This window comes from Oryctolagus cuniculus, chromosome 4 (assembly GCF_051225735.1).
Source record: "Oryctolagus cuniculus isolate XC-2025 breed Fujian yellow rabbit chromosome 4, ASM5122573v1, whole genome shotgun sequence".
Taxonomy (NCBI): Eukaryota; Metazoa; Chordata; class Mammalia; order Lagomorpha; family Leporidae; genus Oryctolagus; species Oryctolagus cuniculus.
In genome coordinates this window covers 11,265,162-11,283,984 of record NC_142870.1, presented here as the reverse complement: position 1 = coordinate 11,283,984, position 18,823 = coordinate 11,265,162, and the positions used below count along the sequence as shown (strand labels likewise).

Sequence of the window (18,823 nt, the reverse complement as noted above, 5' to 3'; positions counted from 1 at the left end):
TCTTTAATTTTGTGGACGCCTAAAAATAATTTTTTTGATTCTGAATGATATCACTAGGTTTCATCATATTTGTAGCAGATGACATAAATCAAGGACATGACATTTCTTTAAAGGCTTTGTGTGTGGTTTTTAAAGAAGATGACAAATAGGGAGTAATAAAATGTTTAAAAATAGTAAAGTAGAATTCCAGGTAGGGGAAAAAATCAGATGAATTGTCTTATGTTAATTCTTTTAAAGCCTATTTATAAAGCTGTTTATATAATGATCAGAGCCACATTGATCTTATTTTTAATTTGGTCAACACTGATCTTACAGAGTGTGAGTTATTAGTAAAATCTATTAAAGACCAATTTTTATGAAATGAATCATTCAGACTGCTGGATAATTCGCGTTGATCAAATATGTGGCTTGATTTGGGGAAAGCTCACATCACCTAACTGCTTACATTTTCTTCTTTACTCCTGTTTTTTTTTTTTTTTCATTGCATATTGTTAACTAGAATGAAAAATTAAGTCTCTCTGTAAGTAGTTTCAGATTTTTAGAGTGAAAAGGTTGTACATGAAGATGATTCCGCTCTTCTTCTGTCAGTCCTCAGTAGGATCTTAAGTGAATCAACCCCTCCCACTTCAGAGACGAACTTGTTGAATATAATGCATTAACTTAACTGTGCGTGATTTCTCTAAAATCCTTCGGTTAATTGTAGCACACAGGTGTTTCATTTAACTTTTTATTCTTCACATGCTCCAACACGTATTAAATATCTACTTTGCCTGGAACTTCATTGTTCCTGTTCAGCTCCACAACTGTCAGTACAACAGCTGCTGTCTCAGGATTGTGAAGGAGGATGCAAATCCAGAGAAGTTACATCCCTCACCGATAGTTCACAGTTCAGTACCGGGCAGGTCTGAGGTTTAAACTCATATCAACTGACAGAGTTCCTTTTTTTTTTTTTTTTTTATTCTTTCTCCTATCTCATGTTGAATTTTTTGTTTTCTCTGATTTTCCAGAAAGGATTTTGAAATCTGCCTTAAAATTGATTTGTGTCATTGGAATGAATAAACAATATTGGCAAACACTAATGCTATAAGACCATTTTTTTATGCTAGTTGTCATCTTTTCCATAATTTAAATTTCTAGCAAAAGTTTGCAATGTTTCATCTAACTTACGGGCAGCAGTTGAATGTGTCTTCAGTCTTTGTAAATTCTCAGGATTTGGCAGGAAACCATGACTTGATAAGTGTAATCTGGGACAACTTCTGTGAATAACGCCCTGCATTCCTGGGGTGCAGGAGCAAGATAGTAAGCTTCTTGACAACTAGGCAGACATTGGATCAGCGAGGAAGTCCTTAGTTTAAGATGAGAGAATTGTCACAGAAATACTCACAGCAGAATAGAGCATGGTAAGTGTTTTTTATTGAGAAATCCATAAAACTGAAAATCCATAAAAACTGAATTTATGTAGTTACTTTTCAGGGCTTTGGGGGCTATTTTCTATGCTTGATGAACTGTGTATAGTAAGTATAAATGCATAGGAAAGATATATAAATGATGCTTAAACTGTTTCATGACTGATGAAAATTGTGGTTTTTTTGTGCTTTGAAATGAAATTACAAATGAGGCATTAGTTGTAATCTTTCCTGGAAGTGAAGTTCCGTTGTGACTGTCAACTCAGCTATTGTTTTTAGATCACTGTGTTCCGACATTGGACTTTAATGAGCCTGGGCCACTGAGGAGCTAGCAGCCAAGGGTGTCTAGACCTAGACTGAATCGCTTCTTGGCCTTTTGGCTAAGATTAAGTGTAGACCTAGACTGAGCGCTGGTGGATTGGGCAGGATTCCTCAGTTAGGACCATGGCCCCTGGGGGAGGAGAGGACCATGGTGGACTCGAGAAAGCACTGCCCCATCTGTTACTGCTCTGCTGGCTCACTGCGGCCCTGGAGGTGTTGTTGTGTTCTCTCCCTGGGAAACCCCTCCTTGGGTGGGAATTTAAACTTCCCAAAATGAATTGATTTTACTTAACTAGGAAATAGGTCCTGTATGTTGGTATATAGAAAGTTCAACTTTTTGGAGCAGTTTTTATTTTTATGTCAGTGTTGCTTTTTAAAACCAAATTTTCACTCTTTTTTTATTTGAGAGGCAGAGACAAGAGAACACTCATCCTGTGGCTCATTCTTGGTTCCTTCCCCAAATGCATGCAATGGCCTCAGGCCAGAGAACGACGTAGGGAGCCAGACCTCAGTCCAGCCTCCCACATGGGTGTGCCGGGACCCAGCTACTTTGAGCCAGCACCTGTTGTCTCCCTGGTGCACAGTGTCAGGAAGCTGGAATTGGGAGCAGAGCCAGGACTGGAACGCAGCAGGCACTCCAGCATGGATTGCAGGAGTCCTAACCGCTAGGGCAAATGCCTGCCCTTCAGCACTGCTTTTTCTCCAAGATAGAAATGTCCCAGAAGGTTGGAGAAACCTAAGCATATGTTTTGTCATCTCAGCTCCAAGAAGACTGTCCATACTTTTGTAGAACCTGTGAATTTCTTACATTGTCTATATAACTTGAAACAGTCTGTTACCTCTGAATTCTGGGAAAATAGTGAGCTTATCTGTTTTGATAGAAATGTTTTTAATGTTAAAAATGGGAAATGCTCATTACAGAAAATTCAGAAGTGGTGAGTGGACAAAGAGTAAAGTGTTCGGTTAGAAGCTGCCGCCTGGGAAGTTCTCGGGTTGCCGTCCTCGCTGTGCCCCAGGCTAAGCTGCTTTCTCTGCTTCTCCGCAGTGTGCCGCCCGCCGCAGAGTGGGCCGTGCCTCAGTCGTCCAGACTGAAGTACCGGCAGTTATTCAACAGTCACGACAAGACTATGAGTGGACACCTAACAGGTACTTACACAGGAACATGAATTCCGGAAATACAACCTTTGCAGATTGCTTCTAGGCACTGGGTCAAGGATACATCCACGTGTGTTTATTTCTGGGTGGGGTTTCCATGTCTCTCTGACTGCGTGTTCTCACCTGTTGGTAACTCCGTGGATAGTTACTCTGTTCGCCTGTGCCCTAGGCCTTTGCTTCATTGCTTCCTTTTTTTTTTTTTTTTTGAGTTTTATTTGTTTATTGACAGGTAGAGTTACAAACAGTGAGAGAGAGACAGAGAGAAAGGTCTTTCTTCCATTGATTCACTCCCCAAATGGCCACAATGGCCGGAACTTCACCGATCCGAAGCCAGGAGCTTCTTCCGGGTCTCCCATGTGGGTGCAGGGGCCCAAACATTTGGGCCATCCTCCACTGCCCTCCCGAGCCACAGCAGAGAGCTGGACTGGAAGAGGAGCAGCTGGGACTAGAACTGACATCCACATGGGATGCCGGCGCTGCAGGCAGAGGATTAACCTAGTGAGCCACGATGCCAGCCCTGCATCATTGCATGTTGGTAATGGAAGGTAGACTAGGTGTCCTCCCGCTTGCTGAAGGCCATTATACAATTTAAGGCACTAGAAAAGAAACATTGTTGAGAATAAAAACTAGCATCAGGTTCTGAAAACCACTTTTGTAGATGGGTTTGAAGTTGTATACTCACGGGGGGGGGGGGGGGGGAGGGCTTGGAGACAGTGTGCAAGATGAATGATAATCAGTTGCAGACTTTGAAACGTGACTCTGCCAATGTTTGTGTGGATCACCTCTTTACATCTTCTTTTTTCCTCTGTAATAGTCCCGAGTTTGCTTATATGATCACAATGCACTTTTTTTTTTTTTTAAAGATTTATTTATTTGAAAGGCAGAGATACAGAGAGGGAGAGAGAGAGAGAGAACTATCTTCCATCGTTGGTTCACTTCCCAAATGGCCACAATGGCCAGAGCTGGACTGATCCAAAGCCAGGATCTTCTGGGTCTCTGCTTTCCCCGGAACATTAGCAGGGAGCTGGATTGAAAACAGAGCAGCTGGGACTCAAACTGGTGTCCATATGGGATGTTGGTACCATAGGTGTTGGCTTAATTTTCTACACCACAGCATTGGCCCCTCACAATGCATTTTTAAAAAATAAAGTGATTTTGTTATTTATATCAGAATGGAAGAATTTTATGATACCATCCAAAATGTTTCCCATGAAGGTTTTAGTAATTAAAATTAATTAATTCAAGTGTTGCAAAGAAAAGCATGACTTTAATAAAGGAAATTAGAGATCTCTAATATAAATATAAATTCTGAGAAAAAAAACCTGTGACTACCCTCTAATATGAAAGGAAAGGAGAAACAGCTAATTTTCCTGGGAATATGTTGGATAAGCAGTTGTATAAGGAAGGGCATGTAAAAGTACATGGAAAATGCAAACATAAACTTTTCTTCTTTTTTTCTTTCTTTGTTAAAAGAATGTTTATTTGATTTTTTGGAAGAGTGACAAAGAGTGATCTTTCACCCATTGGTTCACTTGCCAAATGACCACAACTGCCAGGGCTGGCCAGGCCGAAATCAGGAGTCTGGAATTCCATCTAGGTCTCCCACGTAGGAGGCAGGGCCCCAAGCACTTGGGGCGTCTTGCACTACTTTCCCAGCTGCCTTGGCAGGGAACTGGTTTGGAAGTGGAGCAGCCAGGACGTGAAGTGGTGCTCTCATAAAAGATGATGATGTCACAGGCAGCATTCTAACCTGCTTTGCATATGCCAGTGTCCAAACTTGTCTTTTAATTGCATTTTCTATAAACATTTGAAGTCCCCTTGTATACAGCATAAAACGCTTTTAAGTAGTGATTCTTACTACCTTTGGGGGTAGGGGACTGTTTGCAGTTTTTACTTCCAAAAGAAAAATGCACCCGTGTTTTAAAATGTCCAGGTTGGATGAGACTTTAAAGGATTCTGATCTCCTCTTGTTCCCATAAAAGATCTCAGCAGTCATCTCAAATAAGCACATAATTGTATCTGCAGGGAGCAAATAATAAATAGACACAAATTCTCTATATGTCACATTCACTTCCTGCCAAAGCCGTGGCTGTCACTTTCATATAGCGGGTGTATGGCCCATCCAGCTTCTAGAGGCAGTGAAAGACTATTCAGTGGTGTATTTAAAGCACCTGTCCTACATAGTTTAATACCAGTGCTCTGTCCAAAACCAAAACTACAAAAGGTATCTCTTCAAAACATTGTTGGTATACGCGGTGAGTGAATTAAAATAGTACAAATAAAATAGTACAAATTAAAATAGTACAACATTGATGTAGGACATTTTGGTAGGATATGCATTTTGTGAATGAAATGCAGTATTACATTTCAAAGATAATGAACCAACAAGCACTTGAACATTTAGAACTCTTAAATATCTCAGGCAGAAAGTAAAATTTGAAATATACTGGAGAGAAAGCAGAATTTGCTCTTGTTTTTTGCAGACCTATTACTCCTTTGTTCTAGCAGAAATCTAAGGTGCAAGTTTTATTTTCAAACCAGACCTTTGTATAGTCATGTCAAGTAGAATAATTTACTACAGCAAATTAAAAAATGGGAATCAATAAATTGAATTGGTTTTCTTTTTCTGTACTTATGAGGAATCAACATAGAATGTGCTGTGGGCTAAACTAGACTATTGATGGAAACAGAGCTGATCTATTGAGATGGTTGAAATATAAAGGTCAAAATCTTGATCAAACTGTGAAAGTAATTATATAAGCTCCGAAGGATGAAAGCTACATCAATAACGTGGAGAAAACGACCCAGGTTGTAAAGAGGCCCAAGTGAAACTGATGATTCAATTATTCTTAATCGCTGTTCTTCCTTCTTGGTTTTGTTTTATGTGGAGTCTTGTTTTAAAGGAAATAAAAGGGATTTTTACAACACACATGGTTGTATTTCTTAATCTGGTACAATATTTCTCAACTGTGGATTTGTGTTACAGTGCTAGTGTTAGGAATACCAGTTTTAGTACAGGAGTTACAGATGCTTTGTTTTAACATACATTAGAATCTAGGTTGTCTTTGCATTCTCTTGCGTTTTTGAGTGGGATGGGATTACCGTTAGCGCTGCAGGAATTGCTCGTGACCTTCAGCCTACCTGGCCTGTGCTTTAGCTTGTAGCACTTGTCCATTGTTAATGTACTCTCAGTACTTAAAGAGATTCCTGATTATCATTGTGTTTTAGTTTCATGTACTTTCTGTTAATGCCATCAGATTTTGACTACACCTGGAAGAGTGTAAGCATGTCACTGTGTGGTCCCAGCAAAAGAAATGAGACTGTTTGGTCTTAGGATGCGAGATAGTTCTTGCTGGGAAGTGAAGCTAGTCTAGTGGGGCGCTGTTTACCACAGTGATTACTGATGTAACCTGGTTAGGTGGGCACCCACTTCCACCATAACTTGGTGTGTGTGATTGCATGCTCTTAACACAAACAGAGAGGGCCCATTGTTTAAGTAAGGTTGTATGGGAACCTTTATAATCTTAGTAACACTAGCCCCTCTTCTTAACAAGCAGTTTTATTTTGTTTTATTCTGAAACAATGAATATGCTATTTGGTTATTCATCTAATAATCAGAAAGCCATGGTCATTGTTTGAAATAAAGCATTAATTCCATGTAATTGTCTCTTTCCTTTCATATTTTTGTACCCAAGCATATGTACCCATACTGGAGTTTGAAATGGAAATTTGTTTATCACTATTTCCGTATAAGCTAGTGTGCTACCTGGTATCCCTTTATGTGTATAGGTTTCTGTGTGAGAGTTTTGTGCACTTAATGCTCAATTTGATGCCATTCTGTTTGCTAAGGTGCTGATTTTTTTAAAGATTTCACATTGTTGTTTTAGGATATCGAGTCAGTTTTGTGATTTGGGAGAGACCATTATAATGGTCCAGTGCAGGCTTCAGCAGACTGTTAACAAGTCTGTAACTATTTTAGGCTCAGAGGCTGCAAGTTCTCCATTGCAACTACTCAACTTGACCCTGGTAGCACAGAGGCAGCCAGAGAGCCTGCTGAAATGAAATGGGCGTGGCTACATCTCAGTAAAACTGTGTTTGCAAAAGCAGACAGCAGGCCAGGTGTGGCTTGCAGGCCAAAGTTTGTCAATCACCATTCTAGATTATTTCCTTTATTTCAAAGATAAAGGAACTTCATTTTAGTGAGTCAAAGTCATTTTGTTAATGCCACATGTCATTAGGGCGTCAGTAGTATGCCCAGGTCTCCTGATATTGAGGTATAGAGCTACTTCTCCACATTTATTGTTAACCTTTTTGATGTTAACTTTCATATATAAAAGAAATTTTAGTTCTGGAGTGGAGAAAATTGCTGGAAATATAAATTGAAGCATTTATTGAAGTTTTGCTAATTCTACTTTAATGTTCTCAGCATTCTGTCTACAGTGTTACAGACTAATGTAAATAACCAGGAAATTCCCTCATTCCAGCGTACCACAGAACCTGTAGAATCCTGGAATTAAGTGTTTTTTAAAGATTTATTTATTTGTTTGATAGGCAGAGATACAAAAAAGAAGGAGCGACAGAGAGAGATCTTCCATCTGCTGGTTCACTCTCCAAAGGGCCGCAATGGCCAAGACCAGCCAGGAGAACCTCTAGGTCTCTCACATTGGTGTCAGGGACCCAAGCCCTCAGGCCGTCTTCTGCTGCTTTCCCAGGCACATCAGCAGGGATCTGAATAGAAGTGGAGCAGCCAGGCCTTGAACTGGTGCCCATATTGGATGCTGGCACTGCAGGCGGAGGCTTAACCTTCTAAGCCACGGTGTTGGCCCCCTGAATTACTTCTATAAGGACGTTCATAGTACACACACACATACCCATCAGGAACATACTCATATGTTTACCAAAACTTAGAATATTCACTGTTCATAATAGTTCCAAACTGAAAAACCGCCTCGGGCCCATCACTGGTAGGCTGGATAATAAATTGTGACCCAATCACACAAAGATGCACTATATAGCAGGCAGTGCTAATATTCTACAGCACAATAATACATTCAGCAAAATAAGCCAGACATAACAGAAGACATACAGGACTCTAAAACAGAACAGAAAGAAAAGTTTGTTTTGGCACAAAAAAGCTTTGAAATCCATGAATAGCAGGGATCTTTAAGAAGTTCATAAAAAATGTGTATTATGAGAAAGGTATGCATGGATTTCAAAATTTTTTCCACCAAAATAAACATCTCTCAAATTCCGTTTTGTGTGAACTTATTGAAGCGTCCCCTCCTCGCCCTTATACTGTGTGGCTAAAAATTAGGCGCTCCTTGGTGGGAGCTGATACTACAAGGATGCAGAGAGAGGCTTCCAGGGGACTGATTGTTCCGGTTCATGACCCGGTACTGTTTGAGCATTTGCAGCCATGAACGTGTGTCCACACTTGTGTTTACATGCATATGTTTCAGATGTTCTTTTTGGGGGCCAGTGTTTTATTATATGTAAGTAAAAGTTAAAATATATCAGTAATACAAACTTTCGTGTACTGAGCACATTTTATAGCTGAGCTCAGTGTTACGGTTCCCTTGATGTGTCATCGATTTGTTCATCTGGGAAGGACCTCTGAAATGAGAAAAGGAAGGGCCAAGCTAGTGGTGAGACTGCCTCTCCCACGTCACTCAGCAGAGTTCCGACTAAGCAAGGGCCAGAGCCCAAGGTCCCCGGCATCATTCGTTCATTGTTTTTTCTTCATTCTCTGGGACATAAAGGTACTGGAACCTTGCAGTGATTCTAAAAAAAAAAAAAAACAAAAAAAACTTGCAACTTCTGTTTGCAGTGCAAAAATGCATCCACTTTTGTGTATTTTGAAACCAAACAAACTAAAAGCCAACATTTTTACACGTGGGAATCTTCCCACTACAACTACAGCCTTCCTTTCCCTGGTTCCTGGATCTTCCCGAGACCACACCTGGAGAGGCAGTGCTGGAGAGAAGTATTTGTCTTTCTCCCTGACACTGATTTATTGAAACACTCAGAATCTCGTGTTGCAGCTTTTATCTGAAATCTTAGGTTGGTTTCATGCCAGGAAGGAAGATATTTGTAATGGTTTTGAGAAATGAGACCTGATTTTGAAAGACGAGTTGAAATTCCAGGAATTATTTTATGCTTTGGCCCACGTGGCAAATGTGTTCCAGTCCTCCATTCCTGGCTGTGATGGTTGCCACTTGCGCAACCTTCAGCACTTCACCACCCCGCCCCGCCCTCCATCCTCCTCAAAATCTGTACAGTCAGAAATGATCCCTGTGAGGTTCTTTCCTTCTCTCAGGTTCTCTGTTCCTTCTGAATTTCTCTGATGGTGGTCTTGTGGAGGCATTGGGTGGTGGCTGTGGCAGAAGATGTTCCCTTAAGAACACATAAGCCTCAGCTTTGCAGACAAAAGCCCAATACAAACAGAGACGGTCAAAGGGCAGGTTATGTTTTAAAATGCCTGTGTTTTTTACACACTGATTCTTTATTTGGACATCCATTGAACAAAAATTTAGTTGTGTGTCACATGTTGCCCAGTGCTGTGTTTCTTTCCTTTTACTTTGGTACTCAACTGCCTTTTTTAAACTCCCCTAGGGTAATAGAAAATACTTGGTTAAAGTGCTGGGCATTGGACGGGATTGCATAGTGTATATGTGCAGAACCTGGTCTTGCTCTACAGTGAGCAGTTGCTGATTAATCTATGTATCTTTTTCTTAATTTCTGTTTAGGTCCACAAGCAAGAACTATTCTCATGCAATCAAGTTTACCACAGGCTCAGTTGGCTTCAATCTGGTGAGGAATGAAAAGCTCCTTGGTTTGTATAAAGTGGAATCTATTTCTTAGATTGGTGCAGCTTCGTGAGCTATTAGATTAAGACCACTACTTATGGGGGAGTATCTGGAATATGCTTGGTTTTCAGTGAGTTGTGATGATGACCTCTCTTTTCAACCTTACTGATTTTGAGAAATCCAAAAACAGAAAGATTAATAGAGCGAATTCTCAAGAAATGCTAACATAGATCAACAGTTTCCAACTCATAGTCAGTCCTGGTTCTCTTCTCGTCCTTCGCAAGTATTTTAAGCCAAATCAGTTATTGTATCATTGTGATATACTTTAAGTGAGCTTACAAGGATTGAAAGGGGTATCACTATAATCATAGTTAGCATTTTTGTCAAAGCCAAGCGCTATCCCAACCATATAGACCATCATTTTACCGTAACGATATAAATTAGGTACTATTTATACAAATTAGCCCAGAGAGACTCAGTTGGCCTAGGTTGAAAATAAGAATGAATAACCCATAGCATACATTTTCATGAAATCGGATTACAATGAACCTTCTGTTGACTAGGAATCTTTCTGACATTGATCAAGATGGAAAACTCACAGCAGAAGAATTTATCCTGGCTATGCACCTAATAGATGTAGCTATGTCTGGCCAACCGCTGCCACCTGTCCTGCCTCCGGAATACATTCCACCTTCCTTTAGGTAAGGAGCACTTGGCTCTCGCAAGCGATTATGTGTTGCGTGTGTGAACTGCAAATCTGGCTTTGCTGACCGTGTGTCTTGCGGTGCTTTTCATTCCTGGCAACTACATGAGGTATCCATGAATTCAAGAGAATTTTCTGTCTAGATTCTATGTTAATCCTGGGCCGATTCTGTTCTGCAAGTACTTGTAGTACTAGTAAAACAGCCAAATAAAACACCAGAAGACTGTTGGCTTTTGTACAAACTCATGTGATTAAAATTCACCAGATATTTCAGGAATAGATGCTAGTAATGAAAGAGAAACTATATGAACACCTACCTAGAAAATGAAGCGAGGAAATATCTCCTATGAATTATGCATGTTCAAGAGGTAATAAAAATGTTGGTCCCAGCTTCTCTGCTTTTGATCCAGCTCCCTGCCGACGTGCCTGGGAATGTAGTGGATGGTGGTCCTAGTGCTTGGGTCTCTGCCATCAATGTGGAATGGCCTAGATGGCTTTGGCCTGACCTGGACCTGGCTGTTGCAGACATCTGGGGAATGATGGAAGCAGTTGGAAGATACCTCTCCTCCCCACTTTGCCTCCTTTTCACTTAGTCACTCTTGCAAACAAGTAACAATTTAAAAAAAAAATACATGCTGGTGATGTAAGAATTGTAATCAGGAAGACAATTAAAGAAAATTGTCCTGATCTGAAACACAATCTCGGTAGAGATATTAAGAGAGTTTCTGAAGTTCAGTCAGGAGACACCTGCCAGACTGGCACCCCTCCCTGTTTGTGTGTGCATGCACCATCCTGGGCAGCTCTGTCCCCTGGCTTGAAATGTAAAAGGTGAATATGAAGTCTTGTAAGCACAAAGAGCAGCAAGAGAAAAAACAAGGATAAGTTCTATCCTGAGACTTTCAGGAAAGACTGGGACAAAAATCCTCCTGAAATGAAGACAGAATCGTGAGTTGTTCAGAAGAGAGATGAGGAAACTGTGCCCACAGTTCCTTTGTCTGGATATTTTGAATATTTGTGGCACTCAGAATCTGATGATGTTGAAATATTTAAGAAACTGCATAATAGAGAAGACCAGCTCTTTTAGTTTTTGTTCCTCACCATTTATAACGTTTGCTCTAAGATATGGTATACTATTTTAAATCTTTTTGTACCTAGGTAGCTGTATGTGAGTCTGTTTCTTTTATCTTTTTTTCTCACATTTGCAGGAGAGTTCGGTCTGGCAGCGGTATATCTGTCATAAGCTCAGCCTCTGTAGACCAGAGGTTACCAGAGGAACCAGTGTTAGAAGACGAACAGCAACAATTGGAAAAGAAATTACCTGGTAAGTTAGTTTTTTATATGTGATTTACACGTTACTTTTATATGTGTATTATACGTGTTAGAGATTTTTCTGTTTCTAAGGCGAAGATAGAGGTAAAAATAAATTAAGCTTTTGACATTTTCCCCATCTTCCTTTAATTGACGTTGGTCCAAAAGAGATTTTTTTATTTCTATTTTTTATTTATTTATTTGAAAGAGTTACAGAGAGGGAGAGACAAAGAGAGAGATCTTCCATCTGTGGTTCACTCCTCAAGTGGCTGCAATGGCTGCAGCTGAGCCAGGCCAAAACCAGGAGCCAGGAGTTTCTTCTGCATCTCACACATGGGTAGCAGAAGCCCAAACACTTGGGCCATCCTCCACTGCTTTTCGCCGGCCATTAACAGGGAGCCAGGTCTGAAATGGAATAGCCAGGACATGAACTGGAGCCCATATGGGATGCCCGCATCGCAGACATTGGCTTTACCCACTGTGCCACAACGCCAGCCCTGAGAGACTTTTTTAAAAAGAAATTTCTTTATTTATACTTTAAAGGCAGAGTGACAGAGGGAGAGAGAGAAAACTGTCTTCTGATCTTCCTTCCACTGGTTCACTTACTAAGCGGCCCAAGTGGCCAGGGCTGAGTCAGGCTAGAGCCAGGTGTCTAGATCTCCATCCAGGTTTCCCACATGGGTGACCCGGTCCCAAGTTCTTGGGCCATCATCTGTTGCTCCTCCAGGCACATTAGCAGGGACCTGGATCAGAATCCAGCTCCCTGAGCAGCTGGGACTCCAGTCAGCATTGCAGTATGGGATGCCAGCATCGCAAGTAGCAGCTTAACTTGCTGTGCCACAATGCCAGTCCCAGAAAGAGACACTTCTAATACATTTTTGGATTGGGATCTTTGTAAAGGAATAAGAACATTATAAGTGTTACCTGTAGAATATAGGCCACTAATAATTGATGAGTTAAGGTGGTTGCTTAATACTACAAGTGTAGAAATAGAAAATAAAATCACCTACTTTTGTTTCTCGGGTTGTTAATGAATTGTTAAGAATTGGAAATTCCTTAATAGTAGGAAACTATTTTAAATTTAATGTGAACCTATTAAATAATTCTCATTTGCAGTGATAAATCCATCATACTGTCAAAATAGTCTGAAGTGGCTATGAATTATTAATGATACAATGATGATTTTAATCAGCGCATGAGACGTACTGTGGATTTCCCTTACATTAATTACCTTGTCAGTATCATTCTACTGTTTAAAGTGCTCAGCAGTTAATTGGTCTGCTCAGGACACTAGCTCTCCCATTATGTTCTCTCAGCTAAATTACTCTTTGTTCAGCGATGAAATGTTTACTATAGGTGATCTGTCTGTGAGGCTGTGTGTTAAGTATGGCCAAGAGTGTACATGTTAATAATACCCAAAACCATGGCCGGCACCGCAGGTCACTAGGCTAATCCTCCGCCTGTGGCGCCGGCACTCCGGGTTCCAGTCCCAGTTGGGGCGCCGGATTCTGTCCCAGTTACTCCTCTTCCAGTCCAGCTCTCTGCTGTGGCCCGGGAGTGCAGTGGAGGATGGCCCAGGTCCTTGGGCCCTGCACCCGCATGGGAGACCAGGAAGAAGCACCTGGCTCCTGGCTTCGGATCGGCACAATGCGCCAGCCGTAGCGGCCATTTGGGGGGTGAACCAACGGAAGGAAAACCTTTCTGTCTCTCTCTGACTGTCTAACTCAGCCTGTCAATAAATAAATAAATAAATAAAAATAATACCCCAAACCTAATGTGCTAGAGGGTTTAAAACATCTATACAAATAGTCAATAAAGCAGTGTGTGTGTGCAGTAAATTCCTGGAGAGTTTTACAGATGTACAGCAGATCTTGTTGGCATAGACCGGGAGAGACACAAGCAATGAAATCTCCGTGGAGTTGGCCACAGCTGAGTGGAGACTTGATGCCCATGGGCACTGCAGGTGGAAGTGAGGAACGCTTCAGGTTTTGACAACAATGGGGGTGAAGTCTGAGTGGTCAATGTCGGCAGGAATCTTTTTAAAATTTCGGATTTTCTTTCTTTGTTCATAGTAGACATTTATTTAAAATTTTATCAGGAAGCAACATTGTCAGAATATTTTGTTTGTGTATTAATTTTTGAACAGCCCTTTATCATTTGCCTTCTGTATATTATGAACAGTGCCAGATATTGAAGTTTAAAGGTGGATAAAGGGGTTGGCTCTGAGGTGTAGCAGGTGAAGGTGCCTCTTGTGATGTCAGTATGCTACACGGGTGCCTGTTTAAGACCCAGCTGCTCCACTTCCAATCCAGCTCCCTGCTGATGTGCCTGGGAAGGCAGTGGAAGATAGCCCATCTCCTTGGGCCCTGCACCCACAAAGGAGACTCAGAGAAAGCTCCTGGCTCCTGGCTCCTGGCTCCTGGCTCCTGGCTTTGGACTGGCCTAGCCCCGGTTACTTGGGGAGTAGACCAGTGAATGGATGGCCTCTGTGTTTCTTCCCTAGATGGCCAGGGCTGGGCCATGCCAGAGCCAGGAGCCAAGAGCTTCATTTGGGTTTCCCATATTGGTGGCAGGGACCCAAACACTTGGGCCATTTTGCGTTGCTTTTCCCAAGTTATTAGCAAGGAACTGGATGGGAAGTGGAGTAGCCAGGATACCAACTGGCTCTTTTTTTTTTTTTTTTAATAAATTTATTTACTTTTTATTTATTTTCCCTCCCAAAGAAACCTTTTATTTAAGGAATACAAATTTCATGAATTTCATAAGCACAGCGTTAGGAATCTAGTGATTCTTCCCACCTTTCCCACCTTACCCGCCCTCCCACCCATTCTCCCACCCCTCCTCCTCATCCGTCTTCCATTTTCCTCTAAGATCCATTTTTAATTGACTTTATACACAGGAGACCAAGCCTATACTAAGTAAAGAGTTCCACAATTTACATGGAAAAAAAATAACAATAACAAAAAAGAATGTTCCTCATCAGTTGAGACGACCTATTCAAAGTCATTGCATCTTGAAGTTAATTTCACTTCTTCTTCTTCTTCTCTTCTTCTTCTTCTTTTTTTTTTTTTTTTTTAGAAACTTAGTTAACTTTAGAGAAACACCCAAGAATGCTAAGTCTTTTGCAAGCACTTAAACACAATTATAATACAACTCCTTGAGGACAGAGGTCTTGCGTAGGAAGTTGGTGCACAGCGACTCTTGTTGTTTAAACAAACTGGCTCTGATACGTGATGCTGGCATGTAGGCAGCAGCTGTACCTTCTACACCACAACATGGGCCCCAAAACCAATCTTTTTTAAAAAAAATTATTTATTTTAAAGGCGGTGTTACAGAGGCAGAGAGAGAGAGAGAATGAGTTCTTCCATCTGCTGGTTCACTCCCCAAATAGTTGCAGTGGCCACAGCTGAGCTGATCAGAAGCCAGGAGCCAGGAGCTTCTTCCAGGTCCCCCATGCAGGTGCAGGGACCCAAGCACTTGGGCTATCTTCAGTTGCTTTCCCAGGCCATAGCAAAGAGCTGGATCAGAAGTAGAGCAGTTGGGACTCTAACCTGCAGCCGTATGGGATGCCGGCACTGCAGGCAGCAGCTTTACCTGCTACGCCACAGCACCATCCCCCAAAACCTATCATTTTAAAGTGTTCAGTTCAGTGGCTGCCCATCAGTATGGGCTACAGCAGGATGCCATACTTTGGGTGGCTTCAGCCATGGAAATTTATTACAGTTTTGGAAACTAGAAGTCCAAAATCAAGATGCTAGGCTGTTGGATTCCTGTGAGCTCCTCTTCTTGCCTTCTCTCTGACTTCTTCCCTGGCTTTTCCTTAATGGTTGCTTGCAAAGAGAACAAGGGAGATCTCTTTCTCCTATTATAAGGCCACTGATGTCATCCTGAGACAATACCAGTGCGTTGGGGCTGGAAGGGCTGCACAGTGGATGTGGGGGGATGGAGCATTCATCTATAAAGGAGGTGTTTAGCACACTCACCGTGTTGTGCACTCATTATCACTGTCTCGTTCCATACCATTTTCATCACTCCCATTCTTACTGCCCTCCAGCCCCTGCCAGAGACCCTGTCTGGTCTCTGTTCCATGGATATTTCATATAATAGAATCATATGTTACAGGACCACTGATGTCTGACTTCTTTGACAAAGCTTTTTTTTTTTTTTTTTTTTTTGACAGGCAGAGTGGACAATGAGAGAGAGAGACAGAGAAAGGTCTTCCTTTTTTGCCGTTGGTTCACCCTCCAATGGCCAGCGCACCGCACTGATCCGAAGGCAGGAGCCAGGTGCTTCTCCTGGTCTCCCATGGGGTGCAGGGCCCAAGCACTTGGGCCATCCTCCACTGCACTCCCGGGCCACAGCAGAGAGCTGGCCTGGAAGAGGGGCAACCGGGAAAGAATCCGGCGTCCCGACCGAGACTAGAACCTGGTGTGCCGGCGCCGCTAGATGGAGGATTAGCCTAGTGAGCCGCGGCACCGGCCTAGAAGCATAATATTTTTGAGATTCACCCATGTTGTGGCATGTGCTGTGAAGGGCCTTTCAGATTTAAGGTGGCAGAGTAAAGAGGATGCTGCCTCTTCTGAAACTGCCAAGGGTACAAGAAGAACAGTAAAACCTAGACATGCTGCCATCTTTAACCCCAAATCCCTGAGCACAGTGTTTGCAGGAAGTGTGTCTCGGGCAGTGAAGTCCAAAGAGGAATGTGGGAAGAGAGGCCAGGAGAGCTCACAGCTCTCAAGACAACATAAAAGCTTAATAGGCCGGCGCTGCGGCTCACTAGGCTAATCCTCCGCCTAGCGGCGCCGGCACACCGGGTTCTAGTCCCGGTCGGGGCGCCGGATTCTGTCCCGGTTGCCCCTCTTCCAGGCCAGCTCTCTGCTGTGGCCAGGGAGTGCAGTGGAGGATGGCCCAGGTGCTTGGGCCCTGCACCCCATGGGAGACCAGGAAAAGCACCTGGCTCCTGGCTCCTGCCATTGGATCAGCGCGGTGTGCCGGCTGCAGCGCGCCGGCTGCGGCGGCCATTGGAGGGTGAACCAACGGCAAAGGAAGACCTTTCTCTCTGTCTCTCTCTCTCACTGTCCACTCTGCCTGTCAAAAAAAAAAAAAAAAAAGCTTAATAAAAATTGGAGGAGGAGGCAAACAAACAAACAAATAAAAACCTGGGTAATAGTTCTAAAATTCTTACCTGGTGTGTCAAAGAAGGAATCTGAATTCCGGGTGGGAAAAGATAGTTTACTAACTGTGCACAATGATTGGAACACAGCCGGTTCCTCCACGTGGGCCATGGAGGGCTCGCCGTCTGCCGGGCTTGGAGAAGTCATCTTGTTAGAGGGCCACACGTCAGCACGGAGACCCAGCAGGAGAGGCTGTTGGGGAGAGTTGGGGGCAATCAGTAGCTGAGGCAAGTTGTGGAAAGGAAGAAAGTAGGGTCGCAGGGAAGTGGAGGAGATTGGGTGATGATGTGGGGAAATATGTTTCTGGAAACAGCGTTGGGCATGGGGAGGAACCGTCAGCAAGGAATTTAGGTGAAGGGCCTTTTTGCCTATTACCAAAAGCACAGGAAGGAAGCCAGGGAGTTGATTCTTCCCGCACACTACAAATACGTCAGTGAGCTTTTCTCTGAAAATCGTATGCTGGAAATCATGCCTTCTTCATGGATCTGTTTCTTGTTGTACAGTCACATTTGAAGATAAGAAGCGGGAGAATTTCGAACGTGGCAACCTGGAGTTGGAGAAACGAAGACAGGCTCTGTTGGAGCAGCAGCGCAAGGAGCAAGAGCGCTTGGCCCAGCTGGAGCGAGCGGAGCAGGAGAGGAAAGAGCGGGAACGCCAGGAGCAAGAACGCAAAAGACAACTGGAGCTGGAGAAGCAGCTGGAAAAGCAACGGGAGCTGGAGCGGCAGAGAGAGGAGGAGAGGAGGAAAGAAATAGAGCGGCGAGAGGTAAGCAGCGAGGGGCAGCCCCACGGATGGTGCGGGAGCGCCTGTCTCTCCGGCAGAATTCTTCCAGGGATGTACTAAGATTGTCTTCCCTTTTCTTATTACAGTCAGTGTTTTTAGTGTATTCACAAACTTGTGCAGCCACCACCACTATCTAATTCCAGAACATTGTTTTAATGATTTATTTTATTTATTTGGAAAGACAGAGTTACAGAGAGAGGTAGAGAGAGAGAGGTCTTCCATCCACTGTTCACTCCGCAGTTGGCTGCAATGGCCAGAGCTGCGCCGATCTGAAGCCAGGAGCCAGGAGCTTCTTCTGGGTCTCCCATGTGGCTGCAGGGCCCAAGGACCTGGGCCATCTTCCACTACTTTCCCAGGCCACAGCAGAGAGCTGGATCGGAAGAGGAGCAGCCGAGACTCGAACCGGCGCCCATGTGGGATGCTGATGCTTCAGGCCAGGACTTTTACCTGCTGTGCCACAGTGCTGGCCTCCAGAACGTTTTCATTACTGCAAAAAGAAACCTTTTGCTCAGCAAAAACTCACACCCTCTTCCTTTCTCCCCCAGGCCCTGGCAGACACTAATTCACTTTCCCTGACTATAGAATTCCTGTCCTGGACATTTTCTTACATGTGGTGAATGGCTTGCACCTAGCATAACGTTTTCAGCATTCATCCTCATTGTAGCAGGGATCAGCATCTTATATCTTTTTATGACTGAGTAATATTTCATTGTCCAGATAAACCACATTTCATTTATCTGTTCATCAGATATTTGGCTGCTGTAAATAATACTGTTACAACATTTTTAATAAGAAGTTTGTTTTATGTATTTGCAATATAGAGTGGCAGAGAGGGAGACAAGAGAGAGAGAGATCTTCTGTCTGCTGGTTTACCCCCCAAATACCCTCAATGGCTGGAGCTGGGAACTCCATCCAGGTCTCCCATGTTGGGGGCAGGGACTGAAGTACCTGGGCCTTCATCTCCTGCCTTCCCAGGTGCATTAGTAGGCAAGCTGGAATCAGGAGCACCCAGAACTTGAACCAGAACTTTGATATAGGGTGCAGGTGTTGGCGAGCAGTAGCTTAACACACTTTGTCGTAATGCCTACCCCAGTTATGAACATTTCTGTATAAATTTTTGATGATAGTCTCTAGCACCAGGTAAGTGTTTTCCCATATTCTATTCT

The 18,823-nt window shown here is 42.9% G+C and overlaps 1 protein-coding gene across 14 annotated transcripts in view; it reads left to right on the top strand.

The window, feature by feature from the left end:
* Positions 1-18,823, top strand: part of ITSN1 (intersectin 1) — a 225,997-nt gene that overhangs the window by 88,055 nt on the left and 119,119 nt on the right. For all 14 annotated transcript variants that reach the window (XR_016233033.1, XR_007914559.3, XR_011387720.2 and 11 more), the window contains 5 exons: positions 2,773-2,873; positions 9,629-9,692; positions 10,252-10,389; positions 11,597-11,712; positions 17,377-17,639. Coding sequence is in view for 10 of the 14 variants with exons in the window: in XM_051833603.3 (XP_051689563.1) it covers positions 2,773-2,873; positions 9,629-9,692; positions 10,252-10,389; positions 11,597-11,712; positions 17,377-17,639 (682 nt within the window). In the remaining 4 variants the exon portion in view is untranslated. The remainder of the gene's footprint in view (positions 1-2,772; positions 2,874-9,628; positions 9,693-10,251; positions 10,390-11,596; positions 11,713-17,376; positions 17,640-18,823) is intronic.